Here is a 16173-nt window from a genome sequence, read left to right on the forward strand (position 1 = left end):
GCTCCTTCCCCAGCCTGGCTGGGGGGGCGGGTCCCATGTCAGCCCAGCCGAGCCGGTGTTTCAGGTGTGCCGGGTGCTGACCAGAAGTGCTGGAGGCTTCCGCTGCTCGGCGCCCAGCCCCATCCCGGTCCTGTGCCCCAGCAGGTGTCTTCAGTTCCTCACTCCCACTGTATTATGTTTTTGTTCGTCTTGAAACTTTGTCCCAGGGCCACTGGGGCAGGCAGTGCTGGGTGGGCGTCTGTTGATGCCCCAAATTGGCGCTGGGTAGTAGTTAGGAAGGCAGAGCCAGCCGACCAAGTGAGGAATGTTCCAGGAGGAGCAGTGAGGTGGCCCTGGCCCCCGGGAAGACAGCGCACTGGGCTGCTTCTGCATCAAGAAGAGAGACCCAGCACAACACGGGGTGCAGCCAGGGCCCCCACCGGCTGGCCCGTGGCCTCCTGCACCCCCGTCCACCACAGCCCCAGCTTCCCTGCACCCACCCTCACCCGGTGTCCCCCCTCAGCTGTCTGGGCTCCGGCCAGCTGGCGTCTCAGCAGCCCACACCTCTGCACGGCCACGCTGCTCCCCCACTGTGTCCCGTCCCCTCCCCAGGCGTCCACCCCTGCCCCGGTCACCTCCCACCACTCACAGCCACCCTTCCTGAACCTTTTTCAGCCAGACCCCTGACCCCAGACCCTGCGATGCTTGTCCTACAGTCGCTGTACCTTTCTCGTTCCAGCCCAGATGGCATGAGGGGACGATCAGACCCCCCGGTGTGAGGAGCAGTGCATCAACAAAACCACTTCCTGGAAGGGGGAGTTTTCCTTGTGTTCACTTGAGCACCTCTTTAAGTCTATCATTTATCTAGGAAGCTGATTAAGACGAGGGATGCACACACACACAGAATCTCAAATCAGACAGGCACGTCTATGCAGTGCGGTCAGTGGCCCTCCCCCCAATGCATGGCTTCTATGGCCAGGCTTTCCTGTCCCGGCTCCCCTCTCAGCCCCTGCACCCCCCATCCTCCTGCCCCTGCTCCGTCCCTTCCAGGTCCTGCTCCCCATCTCCTCCAGCCCTGGCTCCCCCTCCTCTCCCCCCCCCCCACCTCCTCCCCACCTACCCATCTGCCCTCACCCCCTCACCCTCAGTGTTCCTGGAATTATGGTGAACCCTCTGTTAACTCCCTGCCCTGTCAGACCTGCTTCTCCGTTTCAGGGCTTGCCCTTGACAGTCCCAGTTTCTTGATGCAGGCTCTTACCTCCCCTATCCACCCCCCCACCCCCCGCTCCCCATCCAATCCATCACCCTGACAGCCGATGGCCCCTCCTGTATTAGTTATCCATCCCTGCCTTAGCAGTGTACCGGCCCCTGGCGGCTGGAAGCAACATTCTCTCTTGACTGGGTTGTGGTCTCAGGAGGTCGCAGTCAGGTGTCTGAAGGCTCGAGCGAGGCTGGGGGCTCGGCTCCCAGGTGCCTGGCTCACAGGACAAGGAACGTTAGGAGAAAACAGGAGCCTGAATAATGCCTGGACATGAGCTGGCGATGTATATACATTGGGTCATGAATTGTTAACGTCAGTGTAAAATGTTAGCAGCAGGAGAGACTGGGTGATGAGTACAGCGAACTCTGGTACTAGGTTTGCAACTTTTCTTTGAATCAAACTATTTGGAAGTACAAGGTTTATTTTAATTAAAAAATTCCAGCTCCACAGCCTGGCCAGCTGTGGGAACTGAGGGCAAGGAGGTGTAGGATTCTCAACAGACCCAGCCCTCGGCCCAGCCCCTCTCTTTTCTCCTGTGTGTCACCACCGGGATGGTGACACCTACCGGCGCCCCGCCTCCCCTTCCCGGGACCGCGCAGTCGGGCTCCAGGACACACCTGGGGTGGTCCTCCCTCGCCAGGAGCCAGCCCTGCTCCTCACCTGCGTTCCCCCGTTGGGAACGGGGGAACCTCAGTTTCCCCATATGTATTGTAAAATGGGCAGAATAGGCACCCAGCAGGACTGTCACAGTTAAACGACATCCGAGCAGAAGGTGTCTCTGCAAACTCCCTTTTGGTATTCAGTAGTGTTTCTTTTGACAATTACATTCGTTCTGATCCTGCCACTTAAAAAATATTGTAAATGGGAGTGGGGAAGGGGGTCATTCGGGCTGGGATCATAGTTTTGGGGGTGGACCGGGGTGGATGGGGATGAGGCCTTGTTCTAAGCCCTCCCGCATTGGCATGAGCCAGCAGCCCAGCTCCTCATCTGAAGAATGGAGAGTATTCTGGGGAGGAAAGGTCAAAACCGACACATTCTGGGTAAAAGTGCTGGGAGAAGCTGGATCAGCTTGGAGCAAAACAGAACGCTGTTCGCTGGGGGCACCAAAACGTCTGCCGAAACCCGGGATCGAACCAGGGACCTTTAGATCTTCAGTCTAACGCTCTCCCAACTGAGCTATTTCGGCTGCGCAGCAGGGGGTTGCCCCCACCCCCGACTCCGCCCCACGCTGAGCCGCTTGCGTGAAGGCGCAGCTCGGGCCGCCCCTGCGGGCCGCGCATGCCTCGTAGGGTGGCGCCTGGAAGCAGGCCTTAGCACCGTCTCTGTGGCGCAATCGGTTAGCGCGTTCGGCTGTTAACCGAAAGGTTGGTGGTTCGAGCCCACCCAGGGACGTGCTTTCGCTTTTCCTTCCCCGGCTAAGAAGAGAGGGGACGCCTTCTTTTGCCACGACCCTCCCCGCGCACTTCCGTATCCTTCTATCCCGCGTGGGGCGTCCGGCGGCGCGCGGTGCTGGGGGTTCCACAGAGGCGGAACGTCCCCGCCCGAGTTCCGGTTTCCGAGCACGAGCCGAGGCACTTTGGGCGACGGCCCCGGGGACCCGGAGCTCTGAAGAGGACGGACCATAGAGGTTGTCTGAAGGCCGAGGCCAAGATGGCGGCGCTGGCGGGTGAGCAGGTCGGGGCGGCGGGGCCGAGGGCGGGGGCGGGGTCGGGGCTTGGGTCGCTCCGGGCGCCTTTCCGCCCGGCCGCATGGGGAAGCGGATGCCGAGGGCGACGCAGACTCCCAGCCTCGGAGGGGGCCGGGGCGGGAGCCGGAGGGACCCAGGCTCGGCCCGGGATGCTGCCCTTGAAGTTTCCGGGAGGAGGCGGCGAGGGGGCAGCAGCCCCGACATCCGAGGAAACTGAGGCTCAGAGAGCGGCTGGAACCGCTGGTGGTCACGCGGCCTGTCCGGGCAGGGACGCGACCCCGGGGCACCCTGCCACCCCGGGAAGGGGACGGTCACCCGCAGAGAAGGCGTCCAAACCCCGGCTGCTCCGCGGACCTTTCCTCCGATTAGCGATTAAACGCATAGGATGGATTCACAGGGTTGCAAAGAAAAGCGGTTATACTGACAGTTGCCAGGATTCTGTCTGGGAACCGGGGGTCAGTTCGCAGCCCGGGTGCTTCATTATTCATGCCTGGAAAGCCGAGGTTTAGTGGCAGATCTGCCTACTGCTGTGACTTTGAAGGAGTGAGAAGTGGACACGTTCCTTTACACAGGGTTGGCTGCAGCCTCTATGTCGGGGTTAGGAAACCACTGTCATTTCTGTTGTTGAAAAGCCTAGGTCTCGCTAATACTGGTGTGGTTTTGGCTATACTCAGATTTTAAGGAAAGGCCAATTTTCAGTAAGACGTTGGTGACAATAGAGAGGGTATTTTTCTTTCCCGTGCAAGCTCACTGGTCTGCTGAATCCTCACCAGCGGCCCCTTGCTAAGAATGTCTGGTCCAGAGGCTGGAATCCCCTCACCTTGGAGGTGAAGGGCATTTACTGTGCTGTGAGATTACCCAAAGCCCTACATTTTCAGATGGGGGAGCTGAGGCTCAGAGAGGAACAGCTTGCACAAGAGTCCGGGGCTGGGCCGTTGGCCTGGACTCCTTGCCCAGCCTCTGAAACCCCGGAACTCCCAGCCCAGGGCTTGGAGCCTCGCTGATGTCTATGGGTTTGTTGACAGCCTGTCAGGCTGAGCCAAGGCCGAGACAGACACTGGGGAACCCAGGGAAGCCCTAGCATCAGGGGGAGGCAGGCGCCACAGGAGGACATGTGGATAGAGTTAGAACAGAGTGACAGGATCTAGAGGGCCTGCGGAGCTAGTGTAGACCCAGGCATTTGAGCTGAAAGCTGCCCCACGAGAGTGGTGCTCCAGGCAGAGGGGACAGCAAGTGCAAAGGCTCTGAGACAGGAGGGACACTGACATTCCTGAGGAAAGGGAAGGTGGCTCTGACGTGGAGTGTGGGGTTGGAAGCAGGGGAATGACACTGTCTGGTTCACATTCTGAAAGATCACTGGTTTTTTTTTTTGGCTACACCTTGCGGTTTGCGGGATCTTAGCTCCCCGACCAGGGATCGAACCCGGGCCCCCTGCAGTGGAAGCGTGGAGTCCTAACCACCGGACCACCAGGGAATTCCCCTGAAAGATTGCTCTTTATCAATTGTTAAATGGAATGTAGATAGACTGAGGGTGAGAGGGCGGGTGCACCACGTGGGGGGCCTGATGGGCAAACACCTGGAGGCTGGACCGTCTGGGCTGTTCGTGGCCTCTGGTGCTGCCACAACTCACTGCCCCCACCCTGTGGTTCTTTCTGCAGCTCCTGGCCTGCTCCGTGGGATCCTTGCTCTTCGGTGAGTGCCTGCCTGCCTGCCTGCCTGTGTGTCTGCATCTCTGATCCTGACACCCCGCAGTGAGGCCCTGGCAGGGAGGGGCTCAGAGGGGGCTGTCAGGGGGCCTCAGATCCGGGCGGGCCCTCCATCAGCACCAGGCCAGGGGCCGCCTGGCATCCAGCCCCACGTCTGCCTGCCCTAGTACCCTCAGAGCCCAGTCGCTACCTGGCGCACGAAAGGCATTCAGCACGTTTGCTCTGATGGCAGCCCCGTGTAGGCCTCCTTGGGGCAGGAAGGCAGGTGGCTGCCAGGCCCTCAGATTTGGGCTGAGTTTGTTTTGATACGGCCTTTTTCCTACAGATAAAATACACACTCGCTGCAAAGCAAAGGGAAGACGGGGAGAATGAGGGAAGTATCAAATGAAAACCAGGCACTCTCTAGACCAGGGATCAGCAGATTTTTTTTTTTCCTTAAAGGGCCAAATGGTAAACGTTTTTGGCTCTGCCTCTGTAAAAACAGTCCCAGACACCAAGGAAGTGAATAGGTGTGGTTATGTGTCAATAAAACTTTATTTACAAAAGCCGGCAGTGGGCTGGGTTAGACCCCCTGGTCAGTTTCCCCATCCTGGCCCCGGGGTAACCCTGTCACAGCGTGTTGGGGCGCCCTGGGCTGCTAGTCATGGGCAGTCTGTCTCCCCGCAGCTCTGGCGTGGGCGCAGCTCTGCAGGTGCGCGGGGTCCATCCCAGCTTGGCTGCTGACAGCCCGAGCAGGTGAGGTCGGCCTTCCCGGGAGCCCACACACCCTGAAGTCTCCACATCCCCCCACCCCAGCACAGCAGCAGCCTGTGGCAACTCCGGGGCACTCCCACCACCCAGCGGGGTATGTGAGGGGGTCCCTGCCCTCAGAGTTCTGCCCAGCCCGCTCCTGTGCGCGCAGGCCAATGGCTGCACAACTCCAGACCAGGAGGGCTCTCGCTAAAGAGTGTGTCGGCCGAGCCTGTTTTCCAGATGGGGAGACAGTCCCCGAGAGGACAGGGTCCTGCTGGGCCTCAGTGAGGCGGTGGAGGCCCGTCCACACCATCTTTCACTCCGTTGTTGAGCAGGCATGTCCTGCCCCAGGCCCGGGCGCAGGGATGCTGCAGACCTGGCCTCACGGCTACTCCCAGTGCTGCTCTGGGGACCCGCCGTGACCACGGCTTTGTCCTGCCCTCGGAGAGGCTGCTGTGGGCTGGGCCCGGCCAGGATACCTGCCTGGCTGATGCCTCCCCTTGCTTTGTGTCCCGTGCCCAGCACCCACCCCGCCGTGTCCCAGGCCGGAGCCGTGGTCCCCAAATCCGCCGCCCTTCCCAGCAGCCGGGGCGAGTATGTGGTGGCCAAGCTGGACGACCTCATCAACTGGGCCCGCCGGGTGAGCCCCTCCTCGTCTGCGTCCGTGGGGCCCCCTCTGGCTGCTCAGCCACACTCCCATGGCTATGGAGTGGGCCGGACTCCCCCAGGGCCCCTCCGTGTGGGGACCTGTGGCTTTGATTCTGTCTCAGGACCCCTGCCCTGCCCCCAGCAGTTCCTGGCCTGACTTCCCTCGGTGCTCCCTGCCCCCCGCATCGGTCCCCAGAGAAGATGAGCCACCTCCTTCCTGTTCTTCTCCTTCCATTTTCTGTTCATTCCTCTCTTTTCTCTCTTAACGTAAAACCCATGTTTTTAACTGGAAATACACGATGGAAACAGTAGCTCCTTCTCAGCAAATATCCTAATCCCCCACCCCACCCCCACGTTCGCCGTGGGACAGTCTGCTTGCTCACGTGCTTGTCCGTGTCTCCCCCCGGACATGTGTCCTCTGTCCCAGGACAGTGGTTCCTTTCAGTGCTCTCGGGGCGCCCAGCTGGGTAACAATCCCCCATTGACGGGCGGGCTGGTGCTGTCCTGGTGTCTGTGTGTGACCAGCGAGTCCACAGCGAGTGTCCCTCCAGGCCCACAGCTCCAGGGCGGCGATGGTCGTGTGCTGTGGAGTCATGGCCCTGCCGTGTTGGGCAGCCCTTGCCTGCTGTGTGACCCGAGCCCTGTCACCTGAATTAGGACATCCACAGGGCAGCAGGGACCTTGGCCAGATCCCAGACTGGACACAGACAAGCAGAGAAAGCTCTGGTGGAGAACAGCTTGTAGGTGGGGGCAGGGGTGATATCGGGCACCAAAGGATGGAGAGAAGTCAGAGGGCAACCAGGAGGGCTTCCTGGAGGAATTGGCACTTTGAGTCCAGGCGGTGTTGGGAACAAGACCCTCCAGGGTGCTGAGCCCCGGGGTCTAGACCTGTGCCGTGTGTGGCCACTGGGCACTCAGAGCAGCAAGTGCCCATGTTGGAGGCCGGGATTTAGGATATGCTGGGTTATGTGGACTATATTATTAAAGCTAATTGTACTTGGTTTTATTTTTGTCTGTTTTACCTTTTGGTAATGTGGCTGCTGGGAAGTGTAGACCCATGGGCCTAACTCAATTGGCCCTCCTGTCACATAGTCCTGGGCTGGGGCATCAGGCTCAGGCCGATGACCAGTGTCCAGGGCGGCCTTCGGGGTCTGGAGGTCACATGGTTGCTGTGGGCAGGGCCCAGAAAAGGCTAGAAACAGATTTTTCTGTGTGAAATCGTCCAATTTCTTTAAACACAGTGGGCCACTCGTCCACTTACGGGCTGACTGCCCCGCCCTGCAGAGCTCCCTGTGGCCCATGACCTTTGGCCTGGCCTGCTGCGCCGTGGAGATGATGCATATGGCAGCGCCCCGCTACGACATGGACCGCTTCGGCGTGGTCTTCCGCGCCAGCCCCCGCCAGTCCGACGTGATGATCGTGGCTGGGACGCTCACCAACAAGATGGCCCCCGCGCTCCGCAAGGTGGGCCTCACCATCATGCCCCCTCCCCTCCCCCTCCCCCAACCCCCCCCCCCCCCCCCCGCCCAGGCTTGAGCTGCACGCAGACCCCTGTCTCTTCCAGGTCTATGACCAGATGCCAGAGCCTCGCTACGTCGTGTCTATGGGGAGGTGAGTGCCCGGCGGGGCGGGGGCTCCAGCAGCAGACACGCCGGTGACACGCTGGCTTGTCTCTTCCAGTCTCGTTTCTGTGCTGCTTTCTGATCGGGGTTGTCCAGGACGTCCCCTTCTGTCCTGTTACAGTCGCTCCCCCGCCCCAACAGCCTGTCCAGTTTCATTCTGTTTCTCTGTGTTATGACCACAGGAAGGACGTCCTGCTCGGGGGGGCGTTGCAGCCTCCTCACCGTCTAGCCAGCACCTCATTTCTCCATATCATTAAAAGCCATTTAGTCACCTGACTTTTTTGGTTGAGGCAGAATTCACATACTACAAAGTTCACCCTTTCAAAACGTACAATTTTGTGGATTTTAATGCATTCTTAGTGTTGTGTAAGCATCACCTCTATCTAATTCCAGAGCATTCCATCACCCCAGTAGAAGCCCTGTCCCCATCAGCAGTCACTCCCCACCCCCTCCCCCAGCCCCTGACAACCAGGAACCCACTCTCTGTCTGTGGACTGGCCTGTTCTGGACGTTTCCCATCAATGGAATCACACGCTGTGTCCTTTCACATCTGGCTTCTCTCACTGAGGGTCATCTGTTCATAGTCCCACCGTTTGTTTCTGTCCTACCCGGTCCCACGGAAGGTCTCAGGTGGCCGCTGTCTTTCCTGTGACTTGTGTCCCAGTCTTGCCCTTTTCCTGACCGCCTGGCACCTGCTTGAGGTTGGAAGGGGGTGCGGGTTGGGGGCTGTGAGGAGGGATGGAGGCCGGGGTCGCTGGAGAGACTCTCACGGCTGGCGCTCCCCTCCCCACCAGCTGCGCCAACGGAGGTGGCTACTACCACTACTCCTACTCTGTGGTGCGAGGCTGCGACCGTATTGTGCCCGTGGACATCTACGTCCCAGGTGAGCCCCCAGGTGGCGTCCACGCGGCCCTCACCCGATTCACAGAACCCCCACAGCCCCACTGAGACAGCTTGCCCCCTTTTAAGAATAAGCAGATTTGGGTCCAAGAATAAGAGTGACACCGCAGCCTTTCCCCCTCGCTGTCTCTGGAGGGTCTCCCAGTCTGAAGAGTCTGCCCCCATTCCTTTCCAAGGGTCCTCACCGGACGCTGGCGTGGCCTGGGGGTTGGCAGGCAGCCCACATTGTCCTCCCGGGTACCGAGCCGGGTCACGTGGCGGGAGGGCCAGGGCCAGGGCAGCTCGGCCTGGGAGGGGTAGCCCAGGCCTCCCTCATCCTGGCTGGGAGGTCGGCCCTGGGATCAGCAGCTGCCCACCCTGCCCCTCTCTGGCTCCTTTCCCGTGATGGGCCAAGCCCCCCAGCTCTCTTGGTGCAGAGCCCTGTCTTGCCCCTCCCCATCCTGGGAAGTGGCCTGGTTGCCCCCACCTGGAGCAGAGCGGAGGGGAGGGGGAAGGGCAGGAAGACTGAGGTGCCACCCGCCCCCCAGGCTGCCCGCCCACAGCCGAGGCCCTGCTCTATGGCATCCTGCAGCTGCAGAAGAAGATCAAGCGCGAGAAGAGGCTCCAGATCTGGTACCGCAGGTAGTGCCGCTGCCTGGCCGCCCTGCGGCGTCTGCGCCGTTCCCCCAGAGGCGGTCAATAAAGCCCATAAATCCGCCTGGCTGCCCTGCTCCACGTGGTGTGGGGGCCGGGGTGGGGGCCTGGGAGGTGGGCGGGGTCAGGCCTGTCTCTTGTGCATGGAGATGCCGAGGCCCCTGGAGTGGACAGCCGGGCCCAGCGTGGCCCAGTGGGAGGCCCCACCCACGAAGGAGGGGAGTGGACACGTCCAAGAGCGGGTCGGGGTGAAGCAGACGACACCGCGGCGACCAGCTGGGCACCAGGGTCCAGGGCAGACAGATCCATGGTGTCCCTGTGCCGGGGCTGGAGGGGCGTCGACTCAGAGCGAGGCATCGTGGTGCAGCCTGACTGGGTGGGACCAGAGGGTCTGGGCCTTGGGGCTGCCACCTGCTATGAGGTCCTGACCTAGTTCCACCTCCTCTGGGGACCCCAGCTGCCCACCAGAGGGCGGGCGGGAGGGAGGGGCCATGGGTGACTAATTGGCAATGTCTTCAGGGGGCACAGCGGGGGGCTCAGAGGCAGGATCAGAAACTTTGGAGTGGTAGAGCCACTGCCTCGGTGGTGGTCAATTTAACAGGTTTCTTTCCTTTCACTCTTTTCTGGAGGGGCAGGAAGAGTAAAGCAAGCACACGTTTGTGTCCTCGTGCTGATTGGCTAAACCTAGTGTTAGTGTTTATTTCATTCTCAGGACCATGGTAGGAAGGTAGTGGCCGTCCCCTTGCAGAGAAGGTTAGGGAAGCTTGTTGATGTCATGTGGCTGGTGTGGGTCTGGACCAGGGCTGAGGGGCCAGAGCCTGCACTCCCGGCCACGAAGGCGCTCAGTAGGGGTCTTGGGGGTTAGGGGTTCCTGAAGCCCAGAGCCCCCAGGGTGGCGTGGGCAGCTGAGCCGGTGGGCCCAGTGGGCTCAGTGCTTGGTGACCAGGGGCGTGATCATCTGCGGGAAGGCGTAATAGCGGCAGTCGGCCGGTGGGACCAGCTCCATGACCTGTGTGTGGATGTTCTCCGGCCGGAAGCCTGCTTCCAGCAGGGCTGGCACCTGTGTCTCCTGGCCAGAGGGAGGTGCCGAGTCACCTCCAGGGCCCTGGGGCCTCAGGAGGCACCCTGCCAGCCACCCCTACAAGTGCCAAGGCCCTTGGGGGCAGGGCGGGGCTGCTAAGAAAATGCTGGAGCCCAGGTCTGGGTGGGAATCTCCAGGTGTCCACACACAGCTTCCTGGCTGTCATGGGGTATCACCAGGCTGCTCACCCACACGTCCTCGCAGGCAGAGGGAACCGAGTGGGCAAAGGCCCAAGACAAGGGGTGGCTAGACCCATAAAGATACACCCTGAGTGGATAAGGGCAGAGTAAGGGGATGCCGCTGGGGACCTTGGGCTGAATCCCTGTATCCTGAGGGCACTTGGGAGCCATCTAAGGTCCTTGAGCTAGGGAGAAACCTCTCCTGACTTACAAGTGGAGGCTCAGAGTCCACCCAAGAGATGAGCCCCCAGGGCCAGAGGCAAGGGGCCCTCCCCAGGTCTCAGGTGACCCCATCTGCCTCCCCACCCAAAGTCGCTGCCAGGGGTGGGGTGTGGGGCGGGGCAGGGAGTGCCCAGGCTGCAGTACCTCGAACATGGTGGTGATGTCCGAGTACTTGGACTTCATCAGCTTCCCCCAGGAGGTGAGGTTGCAGTAGGTAAGGATGCCCCCTGGCTTCAGCAGGCGGAAGGCATGGTCCTGGCCGGGGTTGGGGGGACAGTGGTCAGGAGGGGGTGGGGATGGGCAGAGGCGTTCCCAGCGGGCCTCCCGCCAGGCCAGACGAACGCCGGAAGGAGAGGTGCCTCCTGTGGGGACAGCAGGCGCACCCACTGGGCTGACCCCCACCTTAGGGCTGGCAGACCCCGTCCCACCGCAAGCGATCCTACCCGAATGAAGTTGAACTGGTGCGTGTGCCAGGTCTCCTCAGACAGCGGGTACGTGTCGTACAGGATCCCTGCTCGGGAGGACAGAAGCCACGTGGTCAGGACCCTGGCTGCAAGTTGAGGCGGCTGGGAACCCAGAGTTCGCTATGCTGCAGCTGCCCCTACGAATTGTGTCCCATCCGGTCGTTCTTGAGATGTCCACGCACCTGAGTGCCAGGCTCCTGTATGTGTGTCTGTGCCTGCCCCCCGGGCTCTGCCACCCCAGTGACACATCAAGGCATGTGTGCCTCAGAAGCAGGCAAAGGAGGGGCTGGCAAACCAGGCAGAGGCCCCCCACCCAGTGCCCAGAGCCCCTCACCATCGAAGTGACTGTCTGGCAGGGTGGGTGCCACCTCCTCCCACAGGCCTTTCAAGGGAACCACCTTGGTGCAGGGGAGAAAGAAAGATAAGGCTGAGGGTCAAAGGGGGCCCAAGACTTCTCCACCTGTTGCAAGGGAGGGGGCAGAGGAACTCCCAAGAGAGAAGACCACCTCCCCCAAGTCTGCGGCCACCCCAGGTCCCCAGCCCACTCCGTGGGCAGGGTCTTCCCCCTAAGGAGCGTGAGGAGCGGGACCTCGGGCAGAGGCGGGCACCTTGTGTGGCTGCCGCGGGGCCCAGTCCTGGAGCCGCTGGAAGACGCCCTCATTGCACTCGATGACCCAGTGCTCGTCGATGGGGGCCTCCTGCACCTTCGTAGCTGCGATGGCCATGCCAAAGCCCACCTCCAACACCCGGCCCCCTGGGCAGACAGAGAGCCCACGCCTTACACACTGGGTGGGGCTGGGGAGGCTACCTGGAGGAGGGGGCGCGGGGGCGGGGCCTTGGCAGAGAGAAACGACTGCTACTAGGAGCGACAGGTTGCAGAGCAAAGGTGGGGGGTGGGACAGAACACAGCAGCCCTGAGAGGGAACAGCGTGGGCCCGGGGCCAGTAGCCAGAGAGGGTGGCCTGCCGGGGAGGCCACGGACAGCGGCTTCTGGTCTGGCCCACGGGGCAGGGCAGACCCTGGACTTTGAGCCCCGGCCCATGCTGTTTGCACTGAGGGCGCTTATCTCCTGATTTGGGCAGCGTCCCCTGCCCCCCCCCACAACAAACAATGAAGTCTACTAAGTAAGGGCAAGGGAGGACCAGGATTCAAGGCCCAGACCTGGAACAGTGAGGAACGGGGGTCGAACCCCTTTGGGTCAAAGAGGAGGGGAGAAACGCCCTAACCATGCAGGGACACTGGCTGTGTCCATTTGCCAGATGGGAACACAGGCCCAGAGCTGGTGCACCCGGCCTCTGGGGGTCGTGGGGAGCCCTCGGCACCCCGCGGGCTCTGACACCAGGTGCAGGGCCACCCCCGACAGCTGTCTCCAGGCCTCAGCGTTACCAGAGCTATTCTTAGCCAGGGCAGGGCCTCCCGCGACTCCTGGGCAGGAGCATTACCCACGTGGGCCTGGGCAGCACCTCGCCAGGCCGCCACTCCCCTGTCCTCGACCTCGGGTGGGGTCCGGCGGCTGAGTTCCGCGGCTGAGAACCCATCCCCCGGCCCACCCCGACCCCTTGCCGGGGTCGGGGCCTCGGTGCTCCCCGGAGAGAGGGTTCCCGGAACTCAGGGCGCCCGCAACGCCCCAGGACTACCCCGCTGCCCTCGCGAGCGGCCCCGTTTTCCAGGCGAGGAAAGAGAGGAGCGCAGAGGTTCCGCCACGTCGCTGGAGAGCGGGCGGGCGCCGGGTCCCAGCGGCCCCGGCCTCGGTCGACCCCGCGCGCCCGGCGGGGGCTACCTCTGGAGGCGGCGGCGGCCGCCAGCGCGTGCATGTACGGGGTCTCCCAGCGCTCCATCACCGGCTTGCCCAGGATCTGCAAGTGCGTGTCCGACGCGTCGTAAGCTGCGGGCGCCGCCCGCCACGCGGGGCTGCAGTTCTCTCCGGGTGCGAAGATAGGGGTCGCGGCGGGGGCGCTCATGCTGCGGGCTGGACGGCGCGCCCCGGGAGCTGGGGAGGGGAACGGCCGCGTCCCTGCAGGGCCTTCTGGGCAGGGGGCGGACGGGAGGCGGGGCGGGGGCGGGGCGCGACTGCACTGCCCAGTGGCCCGCGCGGCCCCTAGCGGCCGCGGCGGGGAAGGCGGCCTCCACTGACTCCCGGACCCCCGCGACGCCCCCGCCTCCCGGGCCGCCAGCGCCTGGCGGGCGGACTCGGCACCAGAGCAGCGAGCCCTCGGAGTCCTCACCCAGTCGCTTTCCTGCCTCGGTTTCCTCGTCTGTCACCACCGCGTCAATAGCCCCCTCCTTGCCGGGGTGTGAGGGTCTAAGGATTTTCCAGACACGGTTGGAAGTGCCTTAAGTATATAAAATCACTTAGGGAATTCCCTGGCGGTCCAGTGGTTAGGACGCTGCGCTTTTACCGCCCAGGACGCGGGTGCGGCATCTAAGATGCCACAAGCTGCATGGCGCGGCCAAAATAAATAGAATAAATAAATACAATCACTTAATCTTCAGAGGCGCTGCAGTGGTTTCTTCTATCGTCCTTATTTTACAGGTGGGGAAACTGAGGCTCCAGAGGCAAAACGGGTAATCTCATGGCCGGGAGGGTGGGGTGTGGGAACCCCTGATGAACCCCACTCTGACTCCTGTGCGGGGCTGCCTCTCCCCTTTCCTGAGCTCACCTCACTCTCCCAGGTCACCTCAGACCCCAGGGGCGGGGCCTGATGAGGGGCTTAGCGCACAGGGGCCTCCAGTGCTGGGACTGAAATGCCCACCCCAGCGGTCCCCGGGCCCTCCAGCCCATGACGGCAGGCGGGGCAGCCCTGCAGCGCCCACCCTTAAAGCCTTGCCCCAGGGCAGTCCTGGGGGTCAGCTCTGTCCTCTGCCGGCCACGCTGAGACCAGCCCCCAAGGTAAGCTGGGGTTTCCTCTAGGTTCTGAAACATGACTTCCCCTTCCCATCTATCTGCACACGGGGCCACCGGCTGTGAGCCTGGAACACCCCATCTGGGCCAAGTGTTTTGCACATCCCAGTGAACACGTGGGGAAACTGAGGCCCCGAGAGGCTGAGGTCACAGAGTTTGAACCCAGGCAGCCCTGCCCTTCTGCGTCCACCTCTGGATGGCTGCTCACAGCCTTAACGTGGCTCCAGAGTCCTCCCCGTGGCCCTTCCCACTCCCTGCAGAGCTCCTGTGTCCCTGCTGCCCCTGGGCCTTTGTACACGCTCTCCCCTCTGCCTGGACAGCTTCCCCTCTCTCCTGGCCTGGTCTCCTTCTCTTTCTGCTTCATGCCCGAGCCCACACCTCCTCTGGGAGGCCCCCCGGGTCCCCCCAGGCTGCTTATGGCCCATTTGAAACTGTTTCATCTCTCAGTACCTCTCTTTGGTATTTCGCTCAGGGAAGGTATTTCTTCATGGTTATATCGTCTGTCCGACCCGTCTGGCACACAGAAAATGCTTGATGACTCCTGAGGGCACATTGGGTCTAATGTGGTCTGGATGGGACAGCACGGATTCCATGAGACCCTCAGGCGGAGGCAGGATGAGTAGATGTCACCAGGCACCAGGGCTGGGCTCACGCTGAATTCGTGAGCCCATGTGAATTTGTGTTGTCTAGTTTCCTTACAGCTGTCCTGGTTACTGTGGCGGGGGCTTTGCAGGCATCCTTATGCCAGTATCGTTGGGCCACCCACGTAAACAGGTGGCACTCACTACTGGCACCCAACTCAAACAATGCCCTGGAATGCCCGGCCGGAGACAGAAGGCAGGCTGTATTCATTAGCTACTGCTATGTAACAAATTGCCCCAAATGTAGCCACTTAAAGCAACACATGTTTATCATTTTTCCGTGGGTCAGGAATCCAGGTGCAGCTTAGCCTAGCCGGGTCCTGTGTTTCACAACCTCTGGCAAGGCTGCAGTCAAGGTGTCGCCCAGAGCTGGGGAAGGCATCCGCTTCCAGGCTTGTTCACTGGCTGTTGACTCCATTCAGTCCCTGGCCATGTGGGGCTCCCTGAAGTGACAACTTGCTTCTAGCAAGACGGAAGTCAGACCGTTTGCCATCTGATCACAGAAGGACATCCCCTCACCCTGGCCGTATTATCCTACAGGTTAGAAGCCAGGTACACAAGGGTAGGGAATCCCAGGAGGCTATGAATATCAAGAAGTAGGGGTCAGTCTCAGAGGCTACTGCCCACACAGACACTAAGAGGAAGCCGAGGCGGTGGTCAACTGGGATCCTTTCCTGCAGCTTTGGTGCCCAGGAAATAAGGAACCGCCCATGTCTGGCCAAGCTGCCACCTCCCAGTGGTCACCTACATGCAGCCTGGACTCTATCTCCAAGAGTGGCTGATGGCATGGCACAATCTGGCTGGCGACTCAGCCAAGGGGTCTCTGTTCCAGCCTTGACTGGGGTCCTCTTCTCTCAATGGAGTGACCACTCTTGCCCAGCTGATGTCTTCAAATGAATTACCGACACGTGGTCATTCATTGTGTCCACTTTTCTCAAGAGAGTCTAGCGTGCGTGTGCTGCTGTTATCTGCAGTTTGCAGACCCGGACTCAGAGAGGGAAGGTGGCTTTCTCAAGGACACACAGCAAATCGGTGGCAGAGGGGATGGGAACAGGGGTGTGCCTGACTCCAGACCACAGTCTTAAAAGATGTTTTAAAAGAAGGAAAATATTTATTTTCTGATTAGAAAAGGGACACAGTTGATCAAAACATTCTAACATTATAGAGTTGGCAAACTCTGGCCTGCAGGTCACATCCCCCTTCTGTGTTTTTTTTTTTGTTTTTTTTTTTCGGTACACGGGCCTCTCAGTGTTGTGGCCTCTCCCGGTGCGGAGCAGAGGCTCCGGACGCGCAGGCTCAGCGGCCATGGCTCACGGGCCCAGCCGCTCCACGGCATGTGGGATCTTCCTGGACCGGGACACGAACCCGTGTCCCCTGCATCGGCAGGCGGACTCTCAACCACCGCGCCACCAGGGAAGCCCCCTTCTGTGGTTTTGATACAGCCTGTGAGCTAAGAATGTTTTTTACATTTTTATTTATTTATTTATTTATTGGCCATGCTGCGAGGCTTGTGGGA

The 16173-nt window shown here is 61.1% G+C and overlaps 2 protein-coding genes and 2 non-coding genes across 4 annotated transcripts; 2 read left to right on the forward strand and 2 right to left on the reverse strand.

The window, feature by feature from the left end:
• Positions 1 to 2353: 2353 nt before the first annotated feature.
• TRNAF-GAA (transfer RNA phenylalanine (anticodon GAA)) lies at positions 2354 to 2426 on the reverse strand. Its single transcript has one exon. It is a non-coding gene; the product is annotated as a tRNA-Phe (tRNA).
• Positions 2427 to 2558: 132 nt separating this feature from the next.
• On the forward strand, positions 2559 to 2632 carry TRNAN-GUU (transfer RNA asparagine (anticodon GUU)). The gene has a single exon. It is a non-coding gene; the product is annotated as a tRNA-Asn (tRNA).
• On the forward strand, positions 2569 to 9232 carry NDUFS7 (NADH:ubiquinone oxidoreductase core subunit S7). Its single transcript, XM_060007291.1, has 8 exons — positions 2569 to 2906; positions 4586 to 4619; positions 5300 to 5368; positions 5888 to 6005; positions 7298 to 7477; positions 7578 to 7624; positions 8430 to 8518; positions 9063 to 9232. Exons 1-8 carry the CDS (start codon positions 2891 to 2893, stop codon positions 9158 to 9160), a joined length of 651 nt encoding a protein of 216 aa, XP_059863274.1. The 5' UTR covers positions 2569 to 2890; the 3' UTR covers positions 9161 to 9232.
• Positions 9233 to 9811: 579 nt separating this feature from the next.
• On the reverse strand, positions 9812 to 13152 carry GAMT (guanidinoacetate N-methyltransferase). Its single transcript, XM_060007290.1, has 6 exons — positions 12895 to 13152; positions 11723 to 11868; positions 11449 to 11512; positions 11094 to 11161; positions 10795 to 10905; positions 9812 to 10237 (listed from the first exon to the last, which is right to left on the reverse strand). Exons 1-6 carry the CDS (start codon positions 13073 to 13075, stop codon positions 10097 to 10099), a joined length of 711 nt encoding a protein of 236 aa, XP_059863273.1. The 5' UTR covers positions 13076 to 13152; the 3' UTR covers positions 9812 to 10096.
• Positions 13153 to 16173: the final 3021 nt, after the last annotated feature.

Source organism: Delphinus delphis, chromosome 3 (assembly GCF_949987515.2).
Source record: "Delphinus delphis chromosome 3, mDelDel1.2, whole genome shotgun sequence".
Lineage (NCBI taxonomy): Eukaryota > Metazoa > Chordata > Mammalia > Artiodactyla > Delphinidae > Delphinus > Delphinus delphis.